We start from the raw sequence: 26,823 nt of genomic DNA, 5'->3' as shown, positions 1-26,823 counted from the left end.
CTCGGTGTGGGGGAGCGGCGGGCGCTGGCCGGGGCCGGGGTACCGGCTCAGTCCTGGGACAGGGGGGACGCGGGTCAGATCTGGCCTGAGGTGCAGGTTCCGACAGCGGAACCGGCAGTCGGAGCGGGGCTGGCGGCCGGGCAGTCGGAGCGGGGCTGGGGCTGCACCGATGGGTGGCCCTGGGGATTGGGCGTAGGGTGGGAGCGCCTCCGCAGAGTGAGCGCTGTCGTTTGGGGTTCTCGCAGCCCAGCTCCTCCTGGGTGCTCCGCACGGTGCCCACACCACTGGGGGTGACGTGGCGGCCATGAGAAACGTTTGGCTATGCCCAGCCCCCACGTGAGGTTTGTCGTGAAGGTGAGGGTTAATGTTGATTTTCCATGTAAGGTTATGGTCGTATCATTTTGAGTTGCAGCTTTCTCGGGTCAATTGATTTGCTTTAGGGAAGTTTTTTAAGGTCAATAAACCTCCCGAATTAGTTTCCATGGTAAAATTATTTTGCTAAGATTAATGGTAAGTTGAGGTTTGCGAGGGCAGATTTGGCAAGTGTTTAGGCTTTATGATAGAGGTAGGATAAGAGCTAGGGTTAGTTTTAGGTTGGGACTAAGGATAGGGTTGGCAATGAGATTAGGGTGACTATAAGGGCTGAGATAGAGTAAGTATTTGGACCTTCTCTGTTGGAAGTAGGTTGGGTGTCCTCAGCATGCCTGGATGAAGTTGGTGACCATGGGAAAATGTTCTGCGGTCATGTAAAACTCTCAAGTAGGTTTCCATTAGGGGTTGGTTTAAGTTTTGGTTTATGAGTAAGGTTCAAGATTAGGTTTAGGGCTTTGTTTAGGGTTGGGGTAAGGCTAGGGCTTGCCTGATCTATCACCATTGGTGTTCAGGTGAGTTTGGGAGCCAGGGAAAGTCTTTTCATATTGCCCAACCTCCCAGACAAGGGACACTTTTGATGCTACAGTTAAGTTACGTTGCTGTTCTGGTTGGACAGAGGTAAACCTCAGGGCAATGTGATGATGGAGAAGTGTTTCAGACAGAAAAATGAGGGCTCGTTAGGTCTAGAGTTGTAAACAAGAAGTTTACACTGGGGTGAGGGTAATCTTTGGGGTTAGGGTGAGGGTGGGAGCCCTCCCAGCAGAGATAGGTGCTGGGAGCTGAGAAGGTTTGTGCTTTGCTCTGTCTGGGGTTAGGTCAGGGTTTGGGTGAGGCTCTGTGGCCTCCAGAGTGGCATTCCCAGGAGTCCTGCTCCACCTGGACAGCTGGGAAGAGGCTGAGCATCATCTGGGGTCCAGTCACATCCAAAAACGGTTGCACCACCAGTGTTCTGCCCGAGGGCCACAGGGGACCAGTGTGACCCATGTGCACCCTCAAAGTAGGCAGCCACTGACCCCAGGAGCCACCTCCCATGAGCTGGATCCTTGTGGCTCCTCTCTAAATAAAACCCTTCAAGACTGACTTTATTGTGGGATAAAGGGGACACCCTGGTGTCCCCTGGACACACCTTGAAGAGACAGGGACAATATTCCAGGCAGGAGGGATCCAGGAGGGAATGGGGGCCTGGGAGCGATTGTGGGGGTGAGGAGGGGAAAGAGGAGGAAAGGGGTGAAGAAAGCATACTGGGCTTGGTCCTTGGTTGCTTGGTGGAAAAATACCCCAGCACAGTGTGGAAGCAGCCCTCCCGTGGCCTCACAGGAACGGCTCCATCACGTGGACCTCACCTGATGCACCCCAGGGGACTTCGGGTGCCTTTGATGCCCCCCAGGGGAGCCCTGGCTCCATGGCACAGGAGGCGATGGAGGGACTGGGCCGGGCTGAGCTCAGGCCGTGGACCTGTGTCTGCCCTTTGCTCCCACCGCCGGCTCTGAAGGGGGAGGTGACAGCAGTTCCTACGAGAGGTGTGGAACAGCCTACCCCTCCTTCCCCAAGCCCCGTGATTTGGCTCCGAGTGTGAGGCCTCGGTGTTCCCGTCTAGCTCGGAACGTTGCTGAGGCGGCAGCAGGTTTTATGGAGCTGTGGCTGAAGGGCTCGCTGCCTTGGGGTCTCCTAGGGGTGCGCTGATTCCCCCACCGTGGACAGAGGGTCATCCTGGCCCAGGGAACCAGCTCCTGCAGCCCCCCTGAGAAGGCCCCGTGCCAAACTGAGCTAAGGCAGCTGGATGCGAGCGTAGGAGCAAGGGTTCAAGAGAAGCCACCATCCAGGGGGGCCCAGCCACGGCCCCTGTGTCAGGACTTGCCCTTCGGCAGCCCTGTTCCTCAGGGCCTCCTCCCCGGTCCAGGAGCGGGGCTGGTTTGCCAAACGCCACGCTGAGGCGTGGGGAAGCGCTTGGCCCCGCGGTGCGGCCGCGTGCTCCAGCAATGCTGGTCTCTTGCTCTGTCTGTGGGCAGGAGCCCACGGCTCGGCTCGCGTGCCTCTCTGCCCTAGCAGTGTCATGGCTCCGGTGGCATCAGGAGGATTGCTATGGATGCCTGGTAGCATCAGGAGGATTGCTATGGATGCCTGGTAGCATCAGGAGGATTGCTATGGATGCCTGGTAGCATCAGGAGGATTATTAACCAATGCAGGAGCCTTTCTGTGCGCCGGGCCTGAGGGGGAGGAGGTATTCCACCACAGCCTCAGCTGCATCTCTCCAGTGGACGGTACCGCGGCACCGCGCCTTCTCAGCCGCACGGCTCAGGGTTGAGCTCTTATTGGTAAAGGTCCCTTCCCTGTGGATGGGTGCTGTTGGGACGGGTGGGGAAGTAGTTCCCGGAGAACAGCAGGCTGAAGAGAGAAGTGTGTGCTGAGAGATAGCTGGTGAAAGCCTCCCAGGAACTGATAAGCTCCAGAGATGAGCAGTGCTGTTGAGTCTGCAGGAGCGGATAACTCGGGACACAAAGAGTCTGCTGAAGGTTTCCGAGGTCACCAGCACACTCGAGCATCAACTGTGTAACACCATAACCAAGGAGGCAGCGGCTGCTCTGTGCAGACAGACTACAGGATCATACCCGCTGCGAGAGCAGACCCTCTGGGGGACCTTCCACATTTCTTCCTAGAAGCCTCTGGCATGTCAGCATGACTCTCCGCTCCGCAGTCAACAGCCGGCGTTGGTCTCACTGTTCCCACGTGGTGCGAGTGACTAGTTATCTCCTGTTCGTCGTAACAGCTTGAGTCCGTTAACAGTAGCGTACTAACGAGGACAAGGTGTTCCAGTAACTATTGGCCAGGACTTGATGGTGGGTCTCTCTGTGTCCCCGCTGAGGGGGAGCATTGGGAAGGGATCCTCAGGATGGGAGGAGTTTTTACAAATGTTCACCAAGAATTTTGAATCCAAGAAAAAGCAGGTGATCTTTATATCCTCAGTTGGACACAAGGGCACTCAAATCACTTTGCCAACCTGAGACCTGGACGGCGAATCAGCTTTTTTGTCGTCATGGGGGAATATGAAGTGTCGCAGTCCTAGGTGTACGGGGAATGGGCGGACAAGGCTCACTAGGTGCAGTGGGTGATGGGCCATCCTGGGGAGAACTTCCCTGCAAGCGTGTTGGATTCCTTGGGGACCAAAGAGGAACACATCCTAATGGAAGAGGCAAGGGAAAGGCACAGTTGGGCAGCAGTGGTGATACGAAGTCTGGAAACTCGTAACGTGTGAGGGGGAACACAGAGAAGCAGGTCGGCACACCACTGCTAGCAGCGCTGGAGACAACGCTGAGCCCACCGCCTGTCTGCGGCGCTGGCAAGACTGGCAGCCATGGACAGTGGATGGAGGCGGCACAAACCTTCTGCATCCCTCACCTTTAGTTCATCATGAGAACATCACAAGCGCTTTGCTGCCCAGACATTTCAGCAGCTGCAGGCGTTGGTCTGCTCATAACGGAGGAAGCCAGAAGCCTCAAGGGTGACATTAAGATCTTGAGCAGAGGACCAAACCGGCGAACTGCTTCATGCCTTGTCACGGCCAGAGCTCAACCTGGTGCCACTGCTTCTAGGTGCAGCTTGGACTTCTTGTTACTACCAAGAGCAATGGATATGGCACTGAGGTCAGTGGTGAGAAGTCCACACAGCCTCCATTGCATGTTTTTGATCAAATTTTTCAGTATCAAAAAAGAAAAACCCAAGCAGAGCGAACATTTCCCCATTCCCTGTCACCTCAGTGAGTCACTCGGAGAGCGGCTGTGGTGTAGATTGATGCCACCAACATCGCTTTGCCTTCTCTCCCTTGATTCCTCTGAGCTTTAATTCTTCCACTGCTTTTGCCATATACCTCTCTCTAAGAACTAAGCACGTAGAAATTATAATGGATAACATATGAACTCTAATGCATTCATGGCACACAGCGTTTGAGGGTGTGAGAGACACGGGGGCTGCAGATGCTTGGCCAACAGGTCTACACAAGACTGTAGTATTGAGCTGTCTTTGTACGCTGCCCCCTTGGAAGCCACACGAGGATTTGAAAGGTGACTGAAAGGTTTGTGGTCACCACTGGGCGTTACCACAGGCACGTACAAGAGCATCAAGTCATCCCTATGAAGGCTGCCCTCAGATTTTGCACTCCGTGTTTTACACCGCTCCCACTGGGCGATGGGAAGAAGTGCAGGGCCCTGCAGAGCTGGTTTCAGAAACAGAATCACCATCCAGCTTATGATAATCTGAACGGGACGGGGATGCTGAAATACTAGGTGGCTATTTGCTTTGCTTTGCAAGAAAAGTCCTTTTGGAGCTTACTTTCCCAGCGCCGTAATGGTGGGCAGAAGAGGGCACTGGGGGCTCGCGGGGAAGCACGCCGTCTTTCTCCGTTTGCTACAGAAAATATAAAAAGCACTGTAGGGTCGTTCTACCACCGCATCGCAAGACTTGAAAACTGCTCGGTACCGGCTACTGCCGCCGATGGGGATATTGCTAAAAACTCCTCTTGAGGGCAGCCCAGCACCGGCCGTCGCTGCTTCCCGCCCAGCAATTGCCTCCTCTGAGCAGTACGCAGACGTTTTTCTCTCTCAGAAGCACACCGGCTGTCACTGCCTGGCATGCACAAGCATTTGCTTATAACTTGTTTTATCTCAGCCTCACAAAACAAACCCCACTTTACAAACCAATTGCAAAGCACCGTCATTCATGAAGCGTTAGCATCGCTCTGGACTGCTCTGAAAAAGCCGGTTAGGTTTTGTTATGCTTCAGATTTAGTTATCGTCGGGCTCTTTTCCCCCCCTCCCCAAACTGAATTTGCAAGCCTCTGTGATTTCACCTTTTGGAACCAATCTGAAAGTTTCTGTCTTGATGTTTCTAGACCCCCAGTGCTGGCACGGGGTGGGGGGGTTGCTCTTGGGGGTGGTTGCTGGTTGTTAGCACCAACACAACCAAAACCATCTCGGGCCACTCAGCACTGGAGGGGTTTTTACTAGAGTCAAGCTGAGAGGTCTTAAGAAGGGTACAACAGGGAGTAGCTTGCAGCAGTAGGATGAGTTACTCAGATTCATGAGCGAGTGAGTGATTTTATAGTCAACAGCAAAGAAAGCAGGATCCTTTTTCTTCCTTTTTTTAACCTGTGTGTCTCCCTTATACTGCTGGCATCATGTAACACTTCATCAGCTCAAGTTCCCATGGTAAACTGAAAGAACTCAAAAATAAATGACTCAAAATAAGTTCCTCCAATTTTAAGCTATGCATTGCTTTATTTGTATTTTTGAGACCAGAGAAACTGCCCGAGGCATTAAATACAGAGAGGAAAGGGGTCACACTCACCTGGCAGATAATATTGCCCCGGTCTCTTGAAGCAGTGCTGGGTACCACGGGATCAATACTTGATTTTGGTTGACCTAAAAAGTCAGTGAGAGTTTGCCCCAGCTGAAGGGAGCCGTCAGATGAAGGAGCAGCACGGGCAGCATTTTGTGGGCGATGGGTGAACTCAACTGGGTGAATGTTTCTTGCCTTTGGAGGGAGAGCAAGCGATGTGGAGCAGAACCAGCCCAAAGCTGGCTGAGCTCCCCTCACCACCCAGTGTGAGAGGAACTGCCTGGGGTGTCATTCACCATGGAAAATCCCAGACCAGGGCACGGCAAACCAGAGCTGGGTCACTCCCGCAGTGGCGGGCGAGCCTGCTCTAATACCACTTCCCGATGGCATCTCAGCTGCCGACGTGCAACGTCTGCTAAATACAGGTTCTGCATCACGAGGGGTGAAATCACGTCTTGCACCACCCCGTGCTGGGAAGAACCAGGGACACTGCCAGATGCTGCTGGCGTTGGTCGATTGGTGTGGTTACCCAGAACATGGAAAAAATGGAGAGGAACAGTAAAGATACTTCCCATCTGCAACAACGCAAGAACTGGACTCTTCTCCCCTGTAATGCCTGGCCTCCTGTACCTATGGGAGCCCATGCAGGCAGCCAGGTTTTGTTGAAATTGGATATTAGGAAAAATTTCTTCACCGAAAGGGTTGTCAAGCACTGGGACAGGCTGCCTAGGGAAGTGGTTGAGTCACCACCCCTGGAGGTATTTAGAAGACGTGTAGATGTGGCACTTAGGGACATGATTTAGTGGTGGGGTTGGCAGTGCTAGGTTAACGGTTGGATTCCATGATCTTAAGGGTCTTTTCCAACCTAAAATGATTCTATAATTCTGTTCTATGAAATCAAAGCACCGTGAGGGATACTGTCCCCATCCACAAGCCAGCAGCTAACAGCAAGGGGTGGTGAATGCCTTCCTCAGCTCCGCGGGAAAGATCGAAGGGTCCCCAGCACCGCCCGCAATCGCCAGGCAAAGGTCTTTGGCTGACGTTCCAGTATTTGTTCATGTCACAAGCGGCGAGACAGCGTTTAACGGCCGAGGACCTCTTCATGCGCCAGCTGTCGGTGCTGGAATTACTCGGCGCTGGGCTGAGCGGCGGTGCTTGCTGCAGCTATTGCTCGTGGGAGCGTGTTGTAGTGTTGCCCAGACACAGACCTCGTGACTTGAAAACTCCCCAGTAAAGCTGAAGGAGAGAAGCTCGCCCGTGTCACCTCGCTCCCGGAGCCACCAAGGTGTCAGCATTCACTGGTGGTTATGTACAGAAGGAGTGAGAGCTGAAGAAAACCCCAGGCCAGCCCAGCTAGAAAACACACCAGTGCCCCTCTGTTCTGCAGAGGCTGTGATCTCCCCTGGGACCCGCTCACCCGGCCGGAGGATGCTCGCTTGGGCTGATTCAGGGCTGGCAAAAAGCAGGCAGAGCTCTTGAGGGGCTCCTGGATCCACCAAGGCAGCGTGGATTGAAACTGCCCACCGAGACAGAACACGGACCGTCCTAAACCTAGAGAGGACAAACCAGCTTTCAGCTCCCTCATTTAGATATCGGTCCTTAACTTCGAGTGCAGCATTAAAATACCTAGGACTTTCAATAGTTATCTTTAACACTGAAAAAAAATACTGAGATGGTCTGGAGATATTTTAGGCAGTTAGGGGCATGTAGCCTCTATAAAAAGCAAGCATAGCCTGAATCCACCTTTTCCAAACCAGCAGATGAGAGCGAGGGAGCATCTGCCTCCGTTGCCACCGGGACTGTTGCTGGGTTAGTGCCACCAGAAGGCTGGACAGCTTTTCATTCGTGGCAGGGAAGAGGAGATGCAACTCCAGAGAAGTAACAGCATTCTTGTAACGGGTGACCACCTCCGTTCACCCTGTCGTAGGTCAGTTTTTAAGGTCATGGCAGGAGTCCAAACACGGGAGAAAGAGAATCTACAGCAAAGCCCATTCTCACACGCTGAGGGGTGACTTCAGTGCGCAGAAAGGATGAAGGGGGGGTGAGCTCTGAGGAAAGGAGGCAAAGCTTGGTTGAAGGAAAGCAGGAAACTCATCCTACGGGACTTTGAGTTCTGGTGGACGGACAATGATGCAGGGAAGGAAACAGGGCACCTGGGGGGAAACCTGAAGATCTCAAGAACATCTCCAGCCTAGGGAGAAGCTCTCCTGGACCAGCCTCCTGCTGTGGGGAAGGGGACAGCGCCGAGGAGGAGGCAGGGATGGGCTGGAGGGAGATGCCCACGGCCGCTTTCCACCTCGGGAGATCCCCCCGTGGCTGCTATTGTGTGGAAGGGGCTTCGGCGACCCGGCTCCGCAGGACAAAGGTCCCCAGCCCTCTGTCCCCGGGCATCACCCAGGACAGTCAGAGCGTGGAGACAAGGCGAGCCCCGCGGGGGAGAGGCCAGTCCCCCGTCCTGCGGGGGAGAGGGGAGACCCCCGACGCCCAGCCCCGGTGTCTTCAGGGCGACCCTCGCCCGGGCTCGGACGGGGAGGCGCGGGGGGGGGCGGTGGGTGACCCACGGAGACCGCAGGGGACGCGCCCGACGGGGACCCCGCGGGACCGACGCGGCCCCCCGCGTCCGGAGGGGCGGGGCCGCCAGGGCGCTGCGGCGACGCCCCGCCCACGCCCCGCCCACCGCCCCCACCGGCGCGGGGCGGGCCCCGGGGTTAAAACCGCCGCGCGCGGCGGGACCCGCCGCCGCCCGGACCGGACCGGACCCCGCCGGTGAGTGCCGTGCTCCCCCGTGCCCCCCCCCTCCCCCGTGCCCCCCCCCCCCCCCCCCCCCCCGCCCGGGCGCGGCTCCCGAAGGGGCTCTGCACCCTATCCCCCCCCGCGCCTTGCCAAGCCTCCCGTCGGGAGATCCCCGTGGAGCGGGACGCGGCTTGTGCCCCCGCCATGTGCTGCCTGGGGCTGCGGCGGGGCTGCTCCTCACCTCGCACCAGCCGGGTCCGTAAACCCGCCGGTGGCCCCTTCCCGCCTGTGCTGGTCCAGGGGCAGCCCGAGCTCGGGGCTGGCCCTCACCGCCCCCCCTCCGCCGGCTCTGCTGTTCTTTTCAGCCCTCTGAAGCCCCTCTGTGGGACCGCTCCAGCCTCGCCTGGCTCTGCAGGGCAGCGCCCGGAGGCGGTCGGCGGCACAGCCCTGGGAGCAGCGGCTCGGCTCGCTGCCCGGCTCCCCTGGCAGGCTGCGGTGTGCTGTTGCTGCTCAGCCGGGCTCAGCCCTGCTGTAACCTCCCCTGAAGGCAGAGGAATAAGCTGGGTCCAGGATCAAGGCCCTTCCTCCCTGCTTAGGACCAGCTCTTACTGGGTTGGGCCCCTGCTCAGCTGTGGGATGAGCTGGAAGGGTGGCCGAGCTGCCCAAGGAGCTGGATGTGCTCAGAGCTCTGCGGGGGGGTGAGGGGCAATGTCAGCCCTGAACTTGCTGCACGGAGCAAGAGCTGGCAGCCTGCCTTCAGAGAGGTGGCCCGGAGCCTGGGTCTGCCCCGTCCCCAGCCTGGTACTGCTCCCAAGAGGCTTTTGCTGGGGCTGCCAGCCTGGTGCATGCCCCAAAGCCCTCCCTCCGCTGACTTCTTGCCCCCAGCGATGGCTGATGAGCTCAGTGACCTGCTGCGGGAGTTCGATGAGGTGATGGAGGACTTTGACAGAGGCCCTGCGTGTCAATACGAGCAGCACCTGGAGGAGCTGAAGAGGAAAGCGGGACACAGTGTGTACGACAGCGGCATTGATGAGCTGGAGAGTGAGTCCGGGGCTGGGGAATGAGGAGTCCTGGGGGAGGATGGTGTCCGTTGGGATGGAGTTGCTTTGGGAGCTCTGGGGTTCCTCCATGGTAAGCCACGGAGCTTCCTGCTGATCCCACCTCTGAGCTGCCCGCCTGACTCATCTCTTGAGGGCTGGATGAGTAGCGTGGGGTGATGACCACGGGATCCTGGCCCAGGGCCTGCCGACATCTGCTGGGGCTCCTTCTGCTGGGTCGGCTGCTGCAGGACTGCAGAAGGCTTGAGATAACCGGGAGCTCAGAGGGAACCAGTTCACTGTAATAACCCCGAGGAGGCCCCGTGGCCATGCCCAGGCGACCTCTGGTGCTGTTTGGCCTGGCAGAGCAGCTCAGTTCCCTTTTTCCAAGCGTTCCTTGCAGCAGGGGAAGAGAGATGGGCTGGCCAAGAGTGAGGGTGGCCCAGGGACCCTATGCGACACACGAGATTGGTCCCTGGTCCTGCAACTTGTTTATAAGGTGCCTGTGGCCGTGGACTGATGCTTTGCATCTGCAGGTACCAGCACGTCCCCAGGAAGCAGTCTCAACTCCAGCGAGGAGGACCTCAACACCCCTGCCAACGCTTACCCCACCAAAGGTGAGGCTGAAAGATCTGTCCCAAGGGCTGAGGGCAGGGCTTCCCTCTGCGTGCTTGGCTTGGCTCGGCAGCGATGGGCCTGAGGCGGTGCCAGTGGGGCCCTGCAGGATTTGGAGGGGGGAATGAGCCCTGGGGTCCTGGCTGGATCCTGGAAGAGGTGTGAGGTTGGATTGGCATGTTCCCGGTCGAGGCTAGACGGAGCCAGAGGGAGGGAGGGTCGCAGAGGGGCTCTGCTCCTGACCTGGGAAGCGCAGGATTGTGCAGGGATGAGACAGCACCCTTCCCACCAGGTATGGGTCCAGCTCTGGCCTCAGCCGAGCCCTTGCTGACCGACCTTGTGTGGGTGGGAGGACGTGCCCTGCCTCTCCGCTTTCCCCCGCGTTGAGCCTGAAGCGCTGCTGGCTGGGTTATGGGATGCTGAGCTGCGTGATACCTGCGGCACCATCCTAACCCCAGAGCCTGGGCCTGAGACGAGGGGCAGAGGGGGCGTGGGGGGTGGAAATGCGTGTGTCTGCAGGTTGGAGTTACTCCTGGGGTTTTCCTTCCTCAAGCACCGTCCTCGGTGAAACCCCTTGCTCCTCAGCCCTGTCCCGTGCGTGCACACGGGGGGAGCACCCTGCCCTGGGGACGGGTGATACTAGAGCTGCCCTTACGCCCCTGCGAGCGCAGGACTCCAGAGCCAGGCGGTGCTGGGCAACTGCTTGGAAAGGTTCAATGCTGCCGTTTTGATGCCTTTGGTACAAGCGTGGGCTGTAACCCCACAGAGATGCAGGGACCCACGAGGACGCTGTGCTCGGGGGCGTTTGGCTGGGGTTATCCCTGAGCTGTGCAGTGATCGGCCCCCGTTGCACGCGCAGCCCCCTGTAACCCCCTGCCACCACTGCCGGGCAGCACCCAGCTGGTCCAGAAGCAGCAGGCAGCCGGAGCAATTATGGTTAGAAGCAAGGGGTAGGGATCTTCCTTCTCCCAAATTAGGGCTGGGGGGAGGGGATGGGAGAGACCTGACAGTGTGTTTCTCTTGGCTAGCTAAGCTTGGAGACACGCAGGAGCTGGAGGAGTTCATTGCGGATCTGGATAAAGTGTTGGAGGGTACGTACGCAGCTCTGATCCCTGTCCTTCCCGAGCCCCAAGTTGCACCCAGCATGGCGGGACGCCTGGGCTGGGGCTTCTCCGCTGTCTCTGGCTTGGCGGAGCCTGGCCCGGCGCCCTCCCAGCTGGGGCTCCCGCTGCAGGGGCTTAGAGCCTGGTTTTGGCTGCAGGGGTGGGATCCTTCTGCCTTTTCTTTTGTGGGGGGGCTCATCTGGATGTCACCCCCCCATCTGCCTTCAAGCTCTTTCAGCTGGGGCAGAAATTCCACTGCTTGAATGTCTTCCCTCTCTGGTGCCTCAGTTTCCCCCAACTGGTGAAGTGGTGGTGGCATTTCTGTCCTGGTGGAGGGGATTGGGGATGTGAAGGCCAAATTGGTCCTGACAATGAAGGCCTGCAAAAAAAGTGGCCAAACAGTGCAACCTGCAGAGCTACTGATGTTTTCAGGAAGAGGTACAGATGCTTGTGGCTCTCTGCCTGCAGCATCCCTCCGACTGCTGCTCGAAGGCTTCTCTTTGCTACGGGGAGGGGAAGGTGAGCAGGAGGAAAAGAGTATTTTTCCTTGTGGTATACCCCAGCCTGGAAAAAATCAGCCCTGTGGAAGTATCCCATCTGGAGGGAGGAAAGTGAGGATTCAGACTGGATAAATACCACCTAACACATGCCTCTGGCACTGAGCGAAGCCACGCGCAGGTCTCGGAGTGAGACTTCTGCATCTGCGGAGTGGGAACCGCTTCAGGGTCTGTGCGGCGGCAGAGAGGGGAATCCCAGCCCTCGGGAACCCCAGTCCTGTGAGGTTGGCTGGTCCCCGATAGCTTCCTCACTGGGGAAACTGAGGCAGAGGCCACACTTCCTCTCCAAAGAGGTCCCTGGGTGACAGGCTGGAGGCAGAGGGAACTTGATTTAAAAAAAAAAAAAAAAAAAAAAAAAAAAAAATTCCCCCTGAGGCAGGCTGCGTAAGTCACAGTTCTCAGTATCTGTTCCCTTCCCTTCTGAGGGTCCAAAATGAGGTGGCGGGTGGGAAGTGCTGCCTGCTGGCCCTGAGCCGTTCTGGGAGGCAGTGGAGCAGGCAGGGGACCAGAGCCCCCCCAGCAGATTTCTGCTCTAACCCTGCTGCTGGTGATGCCTGGGGCGGTCCAGTGCACCCAGCAGCCCTCCTCCCCCCAACCGTCATCTCACCAATCTTTTTTCCCCCTCTTGATTGTCCTGCAGAGATGTGAGATGTGGTTTTGGTGGCCAGTTTGGAGAGGAGGACCCACAGCAGATGAGCCCCGTGCCTCCCCGAAGCCCGCTCTGCTTCTGCGCCCCGCGCCCGCCTGAAGGGCAGCGCCAGCCGCAAGCGGGGACTGATCCAGCCGCGGTCGCGGCTGGGCCTTGCTCCGCTCCCGCGTGCGGGGCAGGACCGCCAGCGTGAGGGGGGACGAGCTCTCGCTGGGGGCACCAGGCTTTGCCCGACGAGGGGGGCTGGCAGCGAGTGCGTTTGGGGGTGGGGGGTGGGGGTCTATGCCACTGTTGAAGCCAGAGGAGGAACGCTGGGTGGTTTTAGGGAAGATCAGCCTCCAGTACGTCCGTGAGACCTTGGTGTCCCCGCCTGGGACAGGGAAGCCTGTTCCCACAGTAGCATCTGTCGCAGGCAGTGACAGCCACTGCTGCCCTTCGCTTTGCCTCAAATACGGCCCCTGCCTGCGCCCCACGTGCCTCAGCCCCGACTGCTGCTGTAAATACTGTAAAAAGGATGTGACACACTGTACAGAGGGGATGTGTTTTTATGAACGGGATGTGAGGTCTCTGCGCTTTTCTGTGTGTCCAGCCTTTCCCCGTGGCTCTGCCTGCCGGGTGGGAGCCTGCGCTGTGCCCCAGCCCTGGGGGCTGCCAGCCGGTGCGGCAGCTGGGGGGGGAGAGACCCCAGGGGAGCAAATTAAGCAGCATTTGTCTGCCCGAAGGAGGGTGGGTGGTCAGGGGGCCCCCCGGTCCTCCCTGCCTACGCCTGGCTGAGGTGGGGCAGGCTGGGCGCCCTCTGCGTGCTCTGAGCTCCGTCCGCGGCAGTCCGGGAGCTTGAGCCTCCCTGGAGCAACCCCCGGCGCTGGCCGGGAGCCCGGCTGGGGGCCCTGACCCCGCTGGGCGGCGGGGAGAGGAGGGCTGGAGCCGCAGCCGGGGGGCTCGTCGGGAGCTGCGGGGTGGGTGAACGGCCACGGCGGCTGCTCCGGCATCCCATCGCGCGGGCTCTGGGTCGCAGACAGCGTGGGGAAGCCACCCAAGGTGGGGGGTGGAGGGGAGGGCAGAGTCCGTCCCTTTCCACCTCCGCCTGCCGGGAGATGAGCCGCTGCCCGCCCCTCTCGCTGCGGAGGGAGGGGGACCTGGGGACCTGTTCCCGGGGTGCTGGGGGACCTGCCCTGCTCCTGTGACACTCGCTTTTGAAAAGCCACCTACTTTACCCTGAAGATACTTCACAGGGAGTATTTCTTGACTGGCCTAAAGAAACAAGAGGAGCACGAGGGCCCTTGCCGCAGGGCCGGGTTTGCGGGTTTGTTCCCAGCGTGCTCGGAAGGCTGGGGCGGGGGTCGGTGGGTGAGGCCGCCCGCAGACGCTGCGGCGGGGGGTCCCGCTTCCTAACGGACGTGCCCCGGTGACGCCGCCCCTGGGTATCGCCGCTCACCGCAACCCGGAGCGAGTCCGCAGGGGATGCGGGTTGGCAGCCCTCTGCCTTGGGTGGTGGGGGGGACGCCCTGCCTTGCCGGGTCCCTGCGTGTCCCTGCCGGGTGAGTGGCTCGGTGGGCAGGGGGAAGGCGATGAGGGAACGGCTCAGGCGTGAGATCGACCTGGGGGCAGCCGAGCTTGGGGTGAGATCTGGCGGTTGTGGGGGATGCTCGGCCCCCCCCGGGTTTCCCCTCCCCAGAAGCTGACCCGTGAGCAGTGGGATGACCGTGAGGAGCGGGAACGTGGGGCCCTGCTCGCCCCTGGGCTGGCAGCGCTGCCCTTCCTTCCCTGTGACATCCGCGTGGAGCCGGGCCACGTGCGGCTCTGTTGCAACTGTCTGAGCAGGAAACTAGCCGGCTTTAGCGTCTTCCCTCTCCCCTTGGTTCATGGGGTGCTGGCCAGGAGGATGTTGGTCGTCTAATCTGCCAGCCTAGGGCTTATGCTGTCGCAGAAGTCTGCTGAACACGCGCTAATCCTGCAAACTCAAGCGCTCGGGAGGGAGGGCAGGAGTGTAGCGGGGGCTGCTGAGCAGCCCCAGGAGAGCCCCGTGCAGGGCAGGTCACGCGTGGGGACGCTTCCCGCCATCACCTCCCCACGCTGCGTGACGTGGCCACTGATCTGCCTCCCAAAGGGACCTCCCGCCCCCCTCAAGGGGCAGCCAGAAGATGGGGGTGAGGGCTGTGCGCGGGGCCGGGGCGGAGGTGATGCTCAGAGATGTGCCGTGACGCTTGGCGGCGCGGTGGAGGCCGGAGCACCCCGCTCTGCGGGAGACAGCCCACACCAATGGGGCAGGGCAGCAGGAGCTGCGGGACTGTCCCTGCCGTGCACACTGGCGATGGCAGCGACCCCGGTGTCACTCGGGACATTTCTTCCCCTCTGAGTCATTGCACGCAGGCGTTTCGCCCTTGCAATCTCGCTCTGACTCTGGTCTTTATTCCACCCACCTGCTGCCTCTGGGCATCACAAGCGCCATCCCAGCCTGTGTGGGAAGGGGGTTTTTAGGAGACCACCCCCGGCCCGCCCGACAGCGTGGGCTCTGTCTGGGTCGCGGCGATGCTCGGTGCTGGGCTGGGGAATCCCGCGCTGTCGCCTTCCCCGGGCGTCGCTCGCCGGCTCGCACCAGCGCGGCATCGGCAAACGTTGCTAAGCAGCTGCAGATAAAAATACTTCCAAGCCCCAAATCTGCTGCGGCTGATACACCCCTGCAGCAAAATAACAGCCTCGGTGAAGCTCCAGAGGGGTTGTTTGTTGTGGGGGTTGCCAGGAGAGGGGTTTGGGTTTCGCCCCGGGTTTCCTCCAGCCCCTCGAATCAGGCAGGCTACGTGGGTGCTGCCCGCACCATCAGGCTGAGCTGTCCCGCGTTGCACAGGATCCTCTCCAGGGCTCGTGGTACCTCCTGCACCCAAAGATACAGCTGTCAGCATCTGCTGGGGTTGGTGCTGGGAGAACGGTGGGGCTGGCACTGGGCACAACACAGTGCCGGTGCTACATGGGGGTGTTGGGGTGACCTAATGCCAGCGCCGTGCTGCCCAGCCTGCACCGACGACAGCAGCAATGGTGATGCTCAGCCTAACCCCCCGGGACGGGCTCGTGCACATCGCTACAAGCAGACCCCTTTGGGCACAGGGGCTCCGGCAGGTCCTCTGCTGGGACAGGGCGGGGGATTTTTTTCCTGGGGACCCCGGGCAGGGGCTGGGGACATGGATGGGTGGCAGGGTGGCACTGAGATGGGGGCTACGGTACCCACCGGCCCGTGGGGGGACAGCTGTGCAGCCTGGGGGGACCACTGCCTCCCGGCCGTGCTCACGGGGCGGCTGAGAGCCCCAGAGCAGGGAGGGCTGAGGCTGACCGAAGCGGTCGGTGGGGAGGGTCGGACGGCCCCTGTCTGCACGTGCGCTGGAGGTGCTGCAAAAATAATCAGCGCGAACAAGCACGTCCTGCGACAGGTCCGTTCCTCCCCGGGGCCCCTCTTCCCACAGCAGCTCGGAGGAGGCTGGGCCAGGGCCAAGGAGCCCTGGGACAGCAGGGCCAGGCTGGACTTTGTGTGGGGCTCTGGAAAGGGTCTTGAGAGTGCTTTGGACCTGCCAAGGTGGGAACCCACCCTCCAGAGGCACCGGGAGCTGAGGGTGCTGGAGGAGCCGGGGACGGTCAGCAGCACTGCCCGAGGGATGCTGGAGCCCCCAGCATCAGCTGGGAGCTGCTGGTCCAGGCTGGTCGGGGCGCAGGCAGCAGAGGGCAGGGAAAGCGGGCTGCAGCCCCCCGTCCCGTCACCGTCAGCGGAGAAGCAAGGCAGCCCTAGCCAGGCTGGAGCAGGCGCGCGGTGCCTGCACGGGGCCACCTGCAAGGCTGGCACCGCTTCCAGCCAGGCGTTCACCGCCCTGCGGTCTGCTGCCTGCTAGCTGCTCGCTTGTTTTCTTAGAAGCGAGAGCAGCGTACGCGGGGCCGCCGAGGGACGGGAAGTGGCTAACCGGAGTGGAGGCAACTGCACGGGCCTCCTGCCTGCACCTTTTCCTTCAAGCCCAGCTGCAAATGCAGCCTTTCCGGAGCCCGCGGTGGTTACTAGCGGAGCAGGCACTGCTCCAGCAGTAGGTCCCACTCGCTCTTTCCATAGGTTCTTCAGTAAGCCCCCTCCTCCAGGCTGGGGGCATTCAGCTCCAGCTGCGTGCCAGCTTGCAGAGGAGCAGATCTCCTGGCATCCTGGGGACCTGAACGGCCAGGCTGGGGCTTGGAGGTGAGTGCTTTAGCAGAGGTGGCCCGTAGCCACACAGGGGCTGGCTGGCAACCAGCCACCTCCCTCCCTTGCTGCATGGAGGGCAGCCAGAAACCCCTCTGATGGCCACCACCGTAGGGACCACCTCTGGGCAGGTGCTGCCTGTGCCTCCCTGTGTTCTTCCTCGGATGCCCTTTGCTGGATGGAGGCGTCCCTCGAGGCTCGTGGGGAGGCAGGACAAGCATGCGGATGTCGGGGCTTCTGCCCGTGCATGGAGGCTGATGGAGCTGGACACGCTCCCTCAGCCTACCCAGGCTTGATGTTCTTCAATGAAGTTGCTCCCACCTGGAGGGATCTCCCCAGCCTCTGTGGGGGTAAAAAGAGTCACCGGAGTTCCCCTAAAGAAATTATAGGTTGAATTTCCTTCATCGCACCCCGCTGACCGGGTCCGCCCTGAGAAAGGCACATAAGGCGAGGTATTTCTCCACCAAAACGCCATGGCAAAGAGCTGTTGCTCTGGCTGAGCTTAAAACCTAGAAGCAAGAGGGGCTTGATGTCTAGCTGCAGAAGGTTTTGGATCAGGACCTCAGTAGTCCCACCAACAGTTCTCCTTCATCCCCATGTAACCATGGCTCCCTCCGGACCGCTGAGCTCCGCCGGCTCCAGCTGCGTTCTCCTGCGGAGCCAGGACAGGCGGTGGTGCTGCCCAGGGCTGCGCGCGCTCGGGGAGGTCTGTGCCAGGCTGCGCTTCAGAGGAGCCACATCCTTCTGGGGGAGGGAAGTCCCGGCCGCCCAGACAGTCTGGCCGTGGTGATGCAAGAGGCTGTAACTATTTTGGGAGATAACCTAACCCTGGGGATGCCGCCTGCTGCTGCTTTCTTTCCTGATAAGCCCTCTCACGTGTTTTGGGGGGATCTTTCTGCATTTACGGGAAAGGGAGAAGTGGGGCCCTTGCCGGTCCTGACTTAACAGCAAATTTTCCAGCAGGCTTTTTAGCTGGAGCGAGGGAGCTGCGTGGGGGCAGGCACGGCGCTCGGTGTAGGTCACGTTTCCCCTCCAAAAGCCCGGCTCATCACTCCTCACCCCCCAGACCCCAACCCATTCCGTGCTGGTTTGAGGGTGCGAGTGAGACAAGGGATTAAGGAATTTTAGTAGTCCTGGGGGGAGCGGGAAGGAGCCCCAGCTCTGTGGGACCTGATCGTGACGCTGGCTCCGGGTCCTCGTCACCTGGTCCTCCCCCTAAGGGGTTTATGTGAAACAGTCCACGGCCGTGCTGAGCAGCTCGGCTCTCGAGCCCTTCCCTCCCTGCTTGCCTGCCAGCCGGGGGTCCTGTCCTCGGCCCCCTCCTCTCCCCAGGGAGCTGCCAGCCCTGGCTGCGCTGACCCGGGTCCTGCCCGCGGGAGGTGGCAAAGCAGGGGTCAGGGCAGGACCCGGGAAGACCAAAGCCTCCATCACCTGAGTCCCTGCCCAGGAACAGCCCTGGAGATGCCTGCGGGGGGACGCAGGACCGGCAGGACCGCAGAGCAGAGCCCGAGATGTTTTCCTGGGGACGCAGATCCCCGATGCCCCAAACGCCACCTCGCTCCCCTCTGCTGCCTTCCACCGCCTTGTCAGTGCAGCCAGCCGCAGGCTCCGGGGCGCGTCTCCATTTTGGGGACGGGCATGGTGACCCTGCCTGCCTCCAGACGTAACGAACCCAACTGCCGCTCAGCCCCCGAAACATGGGTCCTTGCCTTCGGCCACCACAGACAGGAGACACCTCGCTGCGTTACGTGGGGTGGCTTTGCCTCCCCCAAGGGAGGCCGTGCTTAGGCAAGAGGGGAATGAACGTAGGCTTTGGCTGCTCCTCTCTGTTGAAACGCCTCCCAGAACTGAACTTCCTTCCCAGAACCAAAAGGGGTGACGTAGCCCGGCGTCACCAATCCCGTAGCCCGGCGACACCGGTCCCATCAGCTCTCCACCATCCTTGCCCACAGCCTCCACCACGGAGACAGCGGATGCGATGCCATGGAGGGATGTGAAACCACGCAGGGATCCAGGGGGGACATGGGAGACTTGGGGCGTCACAGGTCGTGGTTGTGCTGGGGGAGTCCCCAGGGTGGCCAGCCCAGCTGCTGGAGGGAAGGGAGGATGGAGAGAGGCTGGTTGGTGCCGGGCTGCAAGGAGAGCTGTAGCTGATTGAGAGTGACGGGGACACGGCAGCATGGCCCTTGTGGGCCAGGCGAGAGGCTAGGGGCTTCAGTAGCCACGGTGGGCTCGGGCTACCTGCACAGAAGAACGGTGCAAGGATGAAGCCAGCCAAGTTGCAATGGGCAGCGGGGTGGAGGGAGGTCTCCGTCAGGCACAGGGCGTTCAGAGAGCCAGGCTGAGCGTGCCTCTCCATCTCTACAGCCCCTTTGGAGTCCCCAGCTCCACCAGCCCTCAGCAGGGTCTTCTCCAAGGAGCAGCGAGTCTCTCCTGGGCCATCTTTCAGGATGTGTTAAGGCCTGTGAGCTGCATCCCTGCTCCAACCAGTGCCCCAGCGTGAACCCCTTCAGTGCCCAAATTCATCCCCGCAGCGAACGGCGTGGTGTTGGCTCCAACCCGTGTCCCTCCAGGCTGCAGACAGTACTGGTGTCAACCAGAGCTGGGGGTCCTGCTCCTGCTTTACACCCTCCGCCCTGATTTCCACCACCAGTGCCCCAAGGAAACCCCAAGGATGCTCCCCACCTCTGGGTGCCTTGGGGCAGTCCCTGGGAAGGTCGGCAGTGAACTGGCAGTCCGTGGAGACAGCACACTATCTTTAAGAGCTACCAGGGCAGGCAATGGGCCAGGTTTGGCCAGCGTTGCCTGGGGGCTTGTGCCTTTAGATCAGGCTGCAGAGCAAGGCTGGGGGTTTCCTCAGCAGTGGTGCAACTGCTCTTTCTGACTCCTGAAAAAGTCCCCAAGGAGTCTCTGTGTGACCCCCCCACTGCCCAGAGGACAGGAGAGCTCCACAGTGTCGGTCGGTGTGGAGTGGGTGCGTTCCCCCCGGGGAGACGAGCTCCTCCAGGTCCTCGCTGAGGTTTCACCCAGGTGGAGACCGAGGCGGGTGCCTGCTATCACAGGGATTTCGTGTTTCTTTCTCCTGGCCGCTGTTCCCCGCTCAGCCCCCACCCCGTGCTCCTCCGTCGGGCTCTGACTTCATCCCCCAGGTATCCAAAGAGACAATGCCGGCGGTGGCGGCCAGCGCGGCATCCTGTCCCCTCGCCCCCCGGGTCACTTCCCGGGATTGTTCTGCTCTGCTAGGACAGGGGCTGGCTGCCCGCTGGCCCCGGGGACCGGGAGCGGACGAGCCTCACGTGCCTCTCGGCCGGCGGTGTTCCATTCAGCGGCAGAGCATGTCTGGGGCACGGGACAGCGGCAGGGAAAGGTTATCCCGTCTCTCTGGACTTTCTCCTGCCGCCTTTCCCCCCGCTTCGTTAGGAGCTGCCCTCCTGCCGTCCCCACCAGCGGCAACGTCGGGCAGCCCCGGACCGCGGGGCAGGAGCCCGATTCCCATCCCAGCCAAAACCCTTTGGCTGACGCTGCCGACAGCAGCCCGGGTCGGGGCGAGCTCGGGGGAGAACAGAGGAACACAGCTGATCCGGGCCAGGGCTCCCTGCTGGCTTAGCTGGCATTAACCTCATAATTAAACTAATTAAACTAATACCAGGAGGGTCCAGCCTTGTGTCACCATTCCTCTGGCACCAAGCCTGCATTCAAGCAGGGCGCTAAGCCTGCAAATAACCCTCCTCGACATAATCCCCCCTGATTTTCTGCACCCAAAGGCTAGCAGTTTATTCATACAACGATCTTTGGACTTGAAATATCTTTTATTTTTCTAGTAATTCTTAATAGTTTGGTTAGTATGATGCCCAGCCACACGCTCCTTTCCTCACTGTGTCCCACTGTGTCCTGCCCGTCGTGCCGCTGTAGGGCACGTTTAGATTTTAAAGTTCAATTCTTTTCCCATTTTGCTGTGATATTTGCTTTTTTTGGGGTGTGTTCCTCGCTATCTGTTGGCTCCCAGCTGCACGCTGGCTGTCCATACTTGGAAGGCCAATACTGGGCAGTTATCGCTGGTAGCCACTGTGTGCAAATATCAGGTGGATGCAGCAGCGGCATCCTCCCTGCAGCCTCGTGTGGTCCAGGGCATCCTTTCCCTCCCGCTCGCCCTCTGCGTGGTCAGCTCGGACCTGGCTCTAGGTCCTTCTGCCCCCCGGGTCAGCACCCAGTGTCGGCAGCTCCATCCCTGCACGGTGGCGGTGTGGGGTTGGACAAGAAGCTGGTTGCTTCCTTCCTGAGGATCAGCTCTGGTTTTATCCCCACCCCGGCGGGTGCGGGGCTGAGCTCTCTGTTAGCAGCAGGACAAGGCGATGCCTCCTGCAGGCAGCACCCAGCACCGGGACCTCTCTCTAGGTGCGCTCTCCAAGTGGGGTGCAGAGCCAGGGTGGCCCAGAGCATGGCAGGGACAGGTCCCGGAGCACCCGGTGCTTTGGACTGGGGTCTGCTGGGACGGGGTGGGTGCAGAGACAAGGAAACTGCAGAGGCGAAGGGCAGCGGGCTCACCACAAAGTGGTGCCGAGGGGCAAGCCAGGGGCTGTGCAGACGAGGTGGTGGGGCGCTGGGTGGGACGCTCCCAGCTCCGCTCCCCCCAGCCGCGCGTTTCCAGCTTCGGCTATTTCAGGGCTTCCTGTTTCCCTGAACCGAGCGGCTTCCCAGCACGCTGGGGACCAGGCAGGCGGCCCTGGGGCTGTCCCTGCCTTCGTGTGATGGGCCTGACTTTCACATTCAGCCAGGGGGATTTTTTCTTTCTTCTGGTGAAGCTCCTGGGCAAGCGGCGTAGAAGAACAATGGGCAGGAAATCAGGGATGGGGTCTGCCTTCCCGGTCCCGGCAGCTCTGCCTGCGGAGCGTCTGCAAGTACCTCCAGGTCCGGGTTTCTCTCCCCGAAGCTCCCCCATGGAGAGCCCCGTCACCGCAGGACAGCGGTGCAGCGGAGCAGAGCCCTCTCCTTCCCTCTCTTCCCGGCCCCACAGCCCTGCTCCTCCCTCCCAAAGACCAGCCCTTCGCAGAAAGCCTGTTTTCTGCCGAGGTTTCCAAGTTGCGCCTCCCCGTCCTGTTTGCTTTTGGTTCTTCCAGGCCTTTTCCATGCTATGCAAAAGAGAAAATAAATGCTGATTTTCCAGAAGGGAAAAAAATGAGAAATAAGTTCATTTAATGGGAGAATGGTGGGGCTGTCAGTCCAGGGAGCTGGACACGGGGCTGCTCTGGGGAGTGCTGAGGACAAGGACCTCCTCTGCGGGGCATGCGGGATTTCCCAGACCTGGGGACAGTAACTCGGAGAAGGGGACCAGAAAGGGACCAAACCCGCAAGCAGGGCAGGAGAGACCCGCTCGCTGCCGCCTGTGCTGGGCCCCTGGGCAGAGGACGGGAACTGGCCATCCCTAGGGAGGGACCTGCTGCCGCCTGCCCCTCTCCATCACCCCCGACGCCCTGAGCATGGCGGGGGAAGAAGGTGGAGGGCCAAATCCAGCAGCCCCTGCCCCCAGGGAGGCGGTGGGGGGGCCGAGAGCACGCCCCAGCTCAGTGCACGTCTGAAGGGTGGGAGCACCACGCCGAGCACACGGATGCGGGGGGCTGGCTGCGTCCAGCGGAGCCGCTGGGGGCTGAGGCCAGGGGACCTGGTGCGGATTGCCTGGCACTGATCCCTGGGGGAGCCCGGCCGAACCATGCGATCACACGGAGAAGACGACATGAAGCCAGGGTTCACCTCATCAGGACTTGTGGCAGGGTCTTCCTCTTCTAAAGGTTCTTCGCTTACATGGCATGATGCTGGTGCCATCTTCTTGGGTCGCTGTTATGGTAAAACTAAGGTCCCCACGTCCCGAAAATGGGAGCGTTGCCAGCCCCACCGTGACATTCACCCTCCTTGCTACCCCTCCTGGTGGGACACGGGAGGTCTGAGGGTACCGGGGCGTCGGGCACCGGGTGAGGCCTTTCGATGAAGAGCTGCAGGGCTTCCCACGCCGTCCGAGGAGAAGCGACCGAGCAGCCGTTCCTCAGGAAAGCGAACACATCCGTGCGGCACCTGCGCATCCGCGTCCCGAGCAGGAGCTGGGAGCTTGCAGAGACCCCCAGCCAGGTGAACCTCTGCTCCCGGGACGAGGGGCAGCCGGGGGCTCGGACCCTGCCCGGTCCCCTCGCGCCCGCAGGGCTGTCTGCTGCCGGACTCAGCCTCTCGTGGGGAACGAGACAGGTTCTTGCTCCACTTCCAGCAGCATCACCCCATCTCCTCAGCACGGCTCCGTGCTCTTCTGGCTTCTCTCCCAGCAGGGACCGGCCACGCTTCCAGGCCCGGAGAAGAAACCAGCCGGGTGTGGAACCAGTCTCCATGGGAGGAGGAGGAGACGCCTCCAAGGACACCGAGGGGTGGCCGGGGGGTCCAGCAGGGTGCTCCTGGCCGGGGTGGGCTCTGCCTGGCCCCGCAGCTCCTGCCCGCACCGCTGCTGCCCTCTAGTGCTGCCAGCACCCCCACTGCTGCCTGTCCCCAGGCAGACTGGTGGGACTGGTGAGCACTGGGAGGTGCGGGGCTGTATCGGGGGGGCTGGCTCCTACTGGGGGCACGACCCGTAACTGCCCCAGCTCCAAGGAGCTGAGGATGCTCATGTGCCGGGGGGGGAAACCCACCTAAAAACTGCTGCCCCTGGGTCCCCCGGCACAGTGCTCGGCCATGGGGACAGGCGGGGAGAAGGGAAACTGAGGCACCATGGCTCCCCTCCTCCCCGGCTCACGCAGCAGCTTGGTGCCCCCGGTTTGGCACGAGGGCGGAGGGGGATCACGGGGGGTGTCCGGGCGCAGACCAGCGGGTGCAGCCAAGCCCGGGGGGTCGGGGCTGGGGGGCAGTGGGTTTAGCCCCCAGAGCCCTGAGCTGCCCGTCTGATGGGCCTTGGGTGGGGAGAAGTGGAGGGGTGCCGGGTTTGGGACGGTCCCCCCGCAGCACGGGGCACTCAGAGCTGCCATTTCTCCTCCAGACTTGTCCGCTTTGGGGGGACAGGAGGGAGGGAGCCTTCCCGGGGGGCAGGGAGAGCCCCAGCCCCCCGCTCTGCCGTGGCTCGGGGGGTCAGCAATGGGGAGTCTCTGCTGGGGGGTCAGCAACGGAGGGGTCTGAGGTGGGGTGGGCCAGCAATGGGGGGCCAGCAATGGTGGGGGGGCAGTGATGGGGGGGCCAGGGATGGGGATGGTCAGCGATGGGGGTGGTCAGCGATGGGGGAGTCTGTGATGGGGGGTCAGCGATGGGGGGGTCTGTGATGGGGAGTCAGCGATGGGGGTCTGCAATGGTGGGGAGCAGCAATGGGGGGTGTCAGTGATGGGGAGTCTCTGCTGGGGGGTCAGCGATGGAGGGGGGGTCTGTGATGGGGGGGCCAGCGATGGGGGGAGGGGATACCGCAGGGCCGGGACAGGGGCAGGGTGGAGGTGCGATTCGCGCTGTGGCCTCACGCAGGGACCCTCCGCACCCGCTTTCCCTGCCCTTGACCCCCGCCTCGCAGAACGAGGAGCATACCGCTTTAAGAGCCCCGCGCCCACACTCAAGATGGCGCCGGCATGGCGCGCCTGTGCTTCAACAGCAGCGCAGTGCGCCTGCGCAGAAGCCCTGCCCGGAGAGAGGAACTGAGCGGGCGGATGGGCGGTCCGGCGGGGGCGGGGTAGCGTGGCGTCACGCGGGCGCCGCCGCCCCGCCCCTTCCTCGCCCCGCCCCGCCCCTTCCTCGCCCCGCCCCGCCCCGCCCCGCCCCGCCGCGGGTGGAGCCGCCCGTCGCGCAGGTGCAGCGGCCGCGGGGGCGCGGGGGGCCCGGGCCGGGGCCAGGCTCGGCCTCAGCGGCGGAGCGGGGCCCGGAGCGGCCGAGGTGCGGGGCGAGGGGCCGGGGCAGGCCGGGAGGGCGGCTCTTTGGGCGGGAGGGGAGAACTTGCGGGGCAGAGCGGCGTGGGGCGGCGGTGGGGCCGTGCCCGTGGCCGCCTCTTCTGCCCCCGGTGGTGCCGCCGGCTCGGGGCGGGGAGGGACGCAGACCGGAGGCGGGAAAGAGGAGCTTTGGCAAAACTGGCGTCGAAAGTTGAAGAGAACCTCGAGATGGGAGAATTCCGGGTGCCTGTGCCGGGCGGGGGTGCCCTCCGTGACGCTTGACACGAGTGTGGAAGCGCTTGCTCCCGGTGGAGCCGTTCCGCGCCGGGCAGGGCTGTGTGTGCTGGCTGCCTCTTCTTGCCTGAGCAAGCGGCTCTTTCTCTTCCAGCAGCTCCCAGAAGCACCAGAGCGAAGGGGGAGCAGCCGAGCCTTGGAGAAGGTACCGATGCCGCTTGTTGGATGGGTAAATGATCCTCTCCTCGTCGCCCTTGGCGGCTCCGGCGGGTGAAGGCCGGTGCTGGCAGCAGAGAGCCGGGCTGGGCGGCGTGCGGTGGCGTGACGAGCTGCCAGGGGACCCGCCACCCGCTTGTCTTTCTGTCCGCTTCTGCTGGAGCGCGAGTGGTCAGAGCCCCTGTCCTCTCGGTCCGTTTGGGCGCTTCTTCCCGTCTGAAGGAGCCTCCAGGCATAGACGGGGCGAGAAATAGGTCAGCCAGAGTTTGGGAATCCAATACAACGTGTGTTACCGGCTTCTGGATGTTGTGAGCATGCCTTTGTCCAAGTTTTAAAGCCTTCGTTAAGCTTGAAGGTTGTACCTCAGTTTTCTTGGCGGACAGAACGAAAGGAACGATTTAGCTTTTTACACTTGTGCAAGGCAGGTGTTTGTGAAAGGCACGTTTGATAATTTTCCAGGTGTTGGTGGTTCTGCTCTGGGCTCCTGGTGGCCCTGGGGCAGGGTGGCTGTGGGGTGGGACTGCGAGCACCGGCAGCGGGGACGTGTGGCTGGCAGACACCACTGCGCCTCTGACCCCCTTTGTTGGCAGAACAACTTGAAAACAGGATTATTTTTGTTTTAAAAATGCTGCTTGAATGACGGTTGTATAAAATAGCGAATTATTTTTAATTCCTTGGGATGTAACGGCCAAATAATCTTCTTGCCGGCCCGAGCTGGAGCCTTGCTGAGCTGCTCCTTTCCGAAATGGCCTCCCACCCCCTGCACGGTGATAGGTGTATAGTGATATGGTGATAAAGTCTGTGGTAAATGACCTTAAACGCGGTCGCGCCAAAATATCTTTTGAGGCTTGGAGTTGGTTTTGGTTTGCCCAAGATTTTGTGGCATTGTCACTAACAGTTGTTCTCCAGTAACTCCAGACGCTGAAATGGCTTGGGAGCAGCACCCAAACAAAAGTGGTTTTTTTAATGGAGTTGTGTTGTACCTGCACCTTCTAACCCCGCCGTACGCCGCGCACACTTGAAAACGTAACAGCAAATTTCCTTTGGTCTCCCTGTGGACTAGGTCGTGATCTTCAGCTACCAGAAAGCTGCAGAAGTTAGAAAATCACCAGGGACCCTAAACCACCAAAGCTCATTTCTCTTTTCTCCTGCCGTGTTTTGCAGGAGGTTCTTGGGAAGTTGTGCCACGCAGAGGTGCTTTTCTTTTCCCTCGCGTCCCTTGCTGTACTGCTGCCTTCTGCTGCCGTGTGCTCTTGGCAACCCCATTGCATTTCAGGACTGGGTAGCGCTGTGAGGCAAGATTTTCTTTCCATCTAAATACTTTCCTTCGGTTGTTCTCTGGCATTGTTTTGTCCGATTTGCATTTGATCCGGTTTGTTTTTTTTTAAAAAAAAAGCCGCAAAGCTGGTAACTGAGTAAGAAATGTGGCTATAACACCCAATATTTCAGGAAATATCTGTTAGTGATACATTATTCTTTCGGCTCTAGATGTCTTGGCAAGGCAAAAAGCCGGTTGTGCAATGGTAGCATTGCAGTGGGCAATTAGAACACGGAGTGGCTTGCTTTCTGGATGAAGAGCTGCTCTTCACGAACAACTGGTTTAATGGGAGGAATCATGGGGCGAGCTCTTATGTCGGCAGCCGTTACTGTCACGCGAGCCGGCGGCGGCAGGGCTCAGCAGAGGGGTTTCAAAAATCGGGGAAGCCCGACGGTGCAGGGGGGCAGCGGCTCTGGCGTGGGGCGGTGGCTGCGTGCTTGGGGAGGGTCTGCTGCTGCTGGGATGCCTGGAAACATCTCCCGCAGCACCTAGGCTTGTGCTGCTGCCGCCTAGATTTGGTACGGGAATTCTAAGTGCAGGGTGATGTACACAAATTTTCTCTTTTTACCTGGGA

The 26,823-nt window shown here is 60.7% G+C and overlaps 2 protein-coding genes across 11 annotated transcripts in view; both read left to right on the top strand.

Moving 5' to 3' along the window:
- The first annotated feature begins 8,361 nt into the window (after positions 1-8,361).
- LOC142087866 (regulator of cell cycle RGCC-like) lies at positions 8,362-12,963 on the top strand. The gene is made up of 5 exons (XM_075162614.1): positions 8,362-8,469; positions 9,322-9,477; positions 10,010-10,090; positions 11,117-11,179; positions 12,389-12,963. The coding sequence occupies exons 2-5, from the start codon at positions 9,324-9,326 to the stop codon at positions 12,394-12,396; spliced, it is 306 nt and encodes a 101-aa protein (XP_075018715.1). The 5' UTR covers positions 8,362-8,469; positions 9,322-9,323; the 3' UTR covers positions 12,397-12,963.
- Positions 12,964-24,391: 11,428 nt separating this feature from the next.
- The window catches only part of LOC142087865 (H(+)/Cl(-) exchange transporter 5), a 41,908-nt gene continuing 39,476 nt past the window's right edge, over positions 24,392-26,823 (top strand). Inside the window, exons 1-2 of one of the 10 annotated variants that reach the window (XM_075162613.1) lie at positions 24,392-24,488; positions 24,873-24,920. Coding sequence is in view for 4 of the 10 variants with exons in the window: in XM_075162602.1 (XP_075018703.1) it covers positions 24,927-24,981 (55 nt within the window). In the remaining 6 variants the exon portion in view is untranslated. Of the gene's footprint in view, positions 24,489-24,869; positions 24,982-26,823 lie in introns of those variants that run through there. The other 9 variants (XM_075162611.1, XM_075162609.1, XM_075162602.1 and 6 more) reach the window with 9 other exon arrangements.

The sequence above is a fragment of the Calonectris borealis genome, chromosome 13 (assembly GCF_964195595.1).
Source record: "Calonectris borealis chromosome 13, bCalBor7.hap1.2, whole genome shotgun sequence".
NCBI lineage: Eukaryota > Metazoa > Chordata > Aves > Procellariiformes > Procellariidae > Calonectris > Calonectris borealis.
This window is presented reverse-complemented; position numbering and strand designations above follow the sequence as displayed.

What these genes read in the sequence shown, in the direction of transcription:
- LOC142087866 (XM_075162614.1), top strand. Translation starts at nt 9,324, where the DNA reads ATGGCTGATGAGCTCAGTGACCTGCTGCGGGAGTTCGATGAGGTGATG. An exon ending in CGGCATTGATGAGCTGGAGA is followed by an intron (nt 9,478 to 10,009) that starts GTGAGTCCGGGG and finishes TTGCATCTGCAG; the next exon opens with GTACCAGCACGTCCCCAGGA. An exon ending in CAACGCTTACCCCACCAAAG is followed by an intron (nt 10,091 to 11,116) that starts GTGAGGCTGAAA and finishes TCTCTTGGCTAG; the next exon opens with CTAAGCTTGGAGACACGCAG.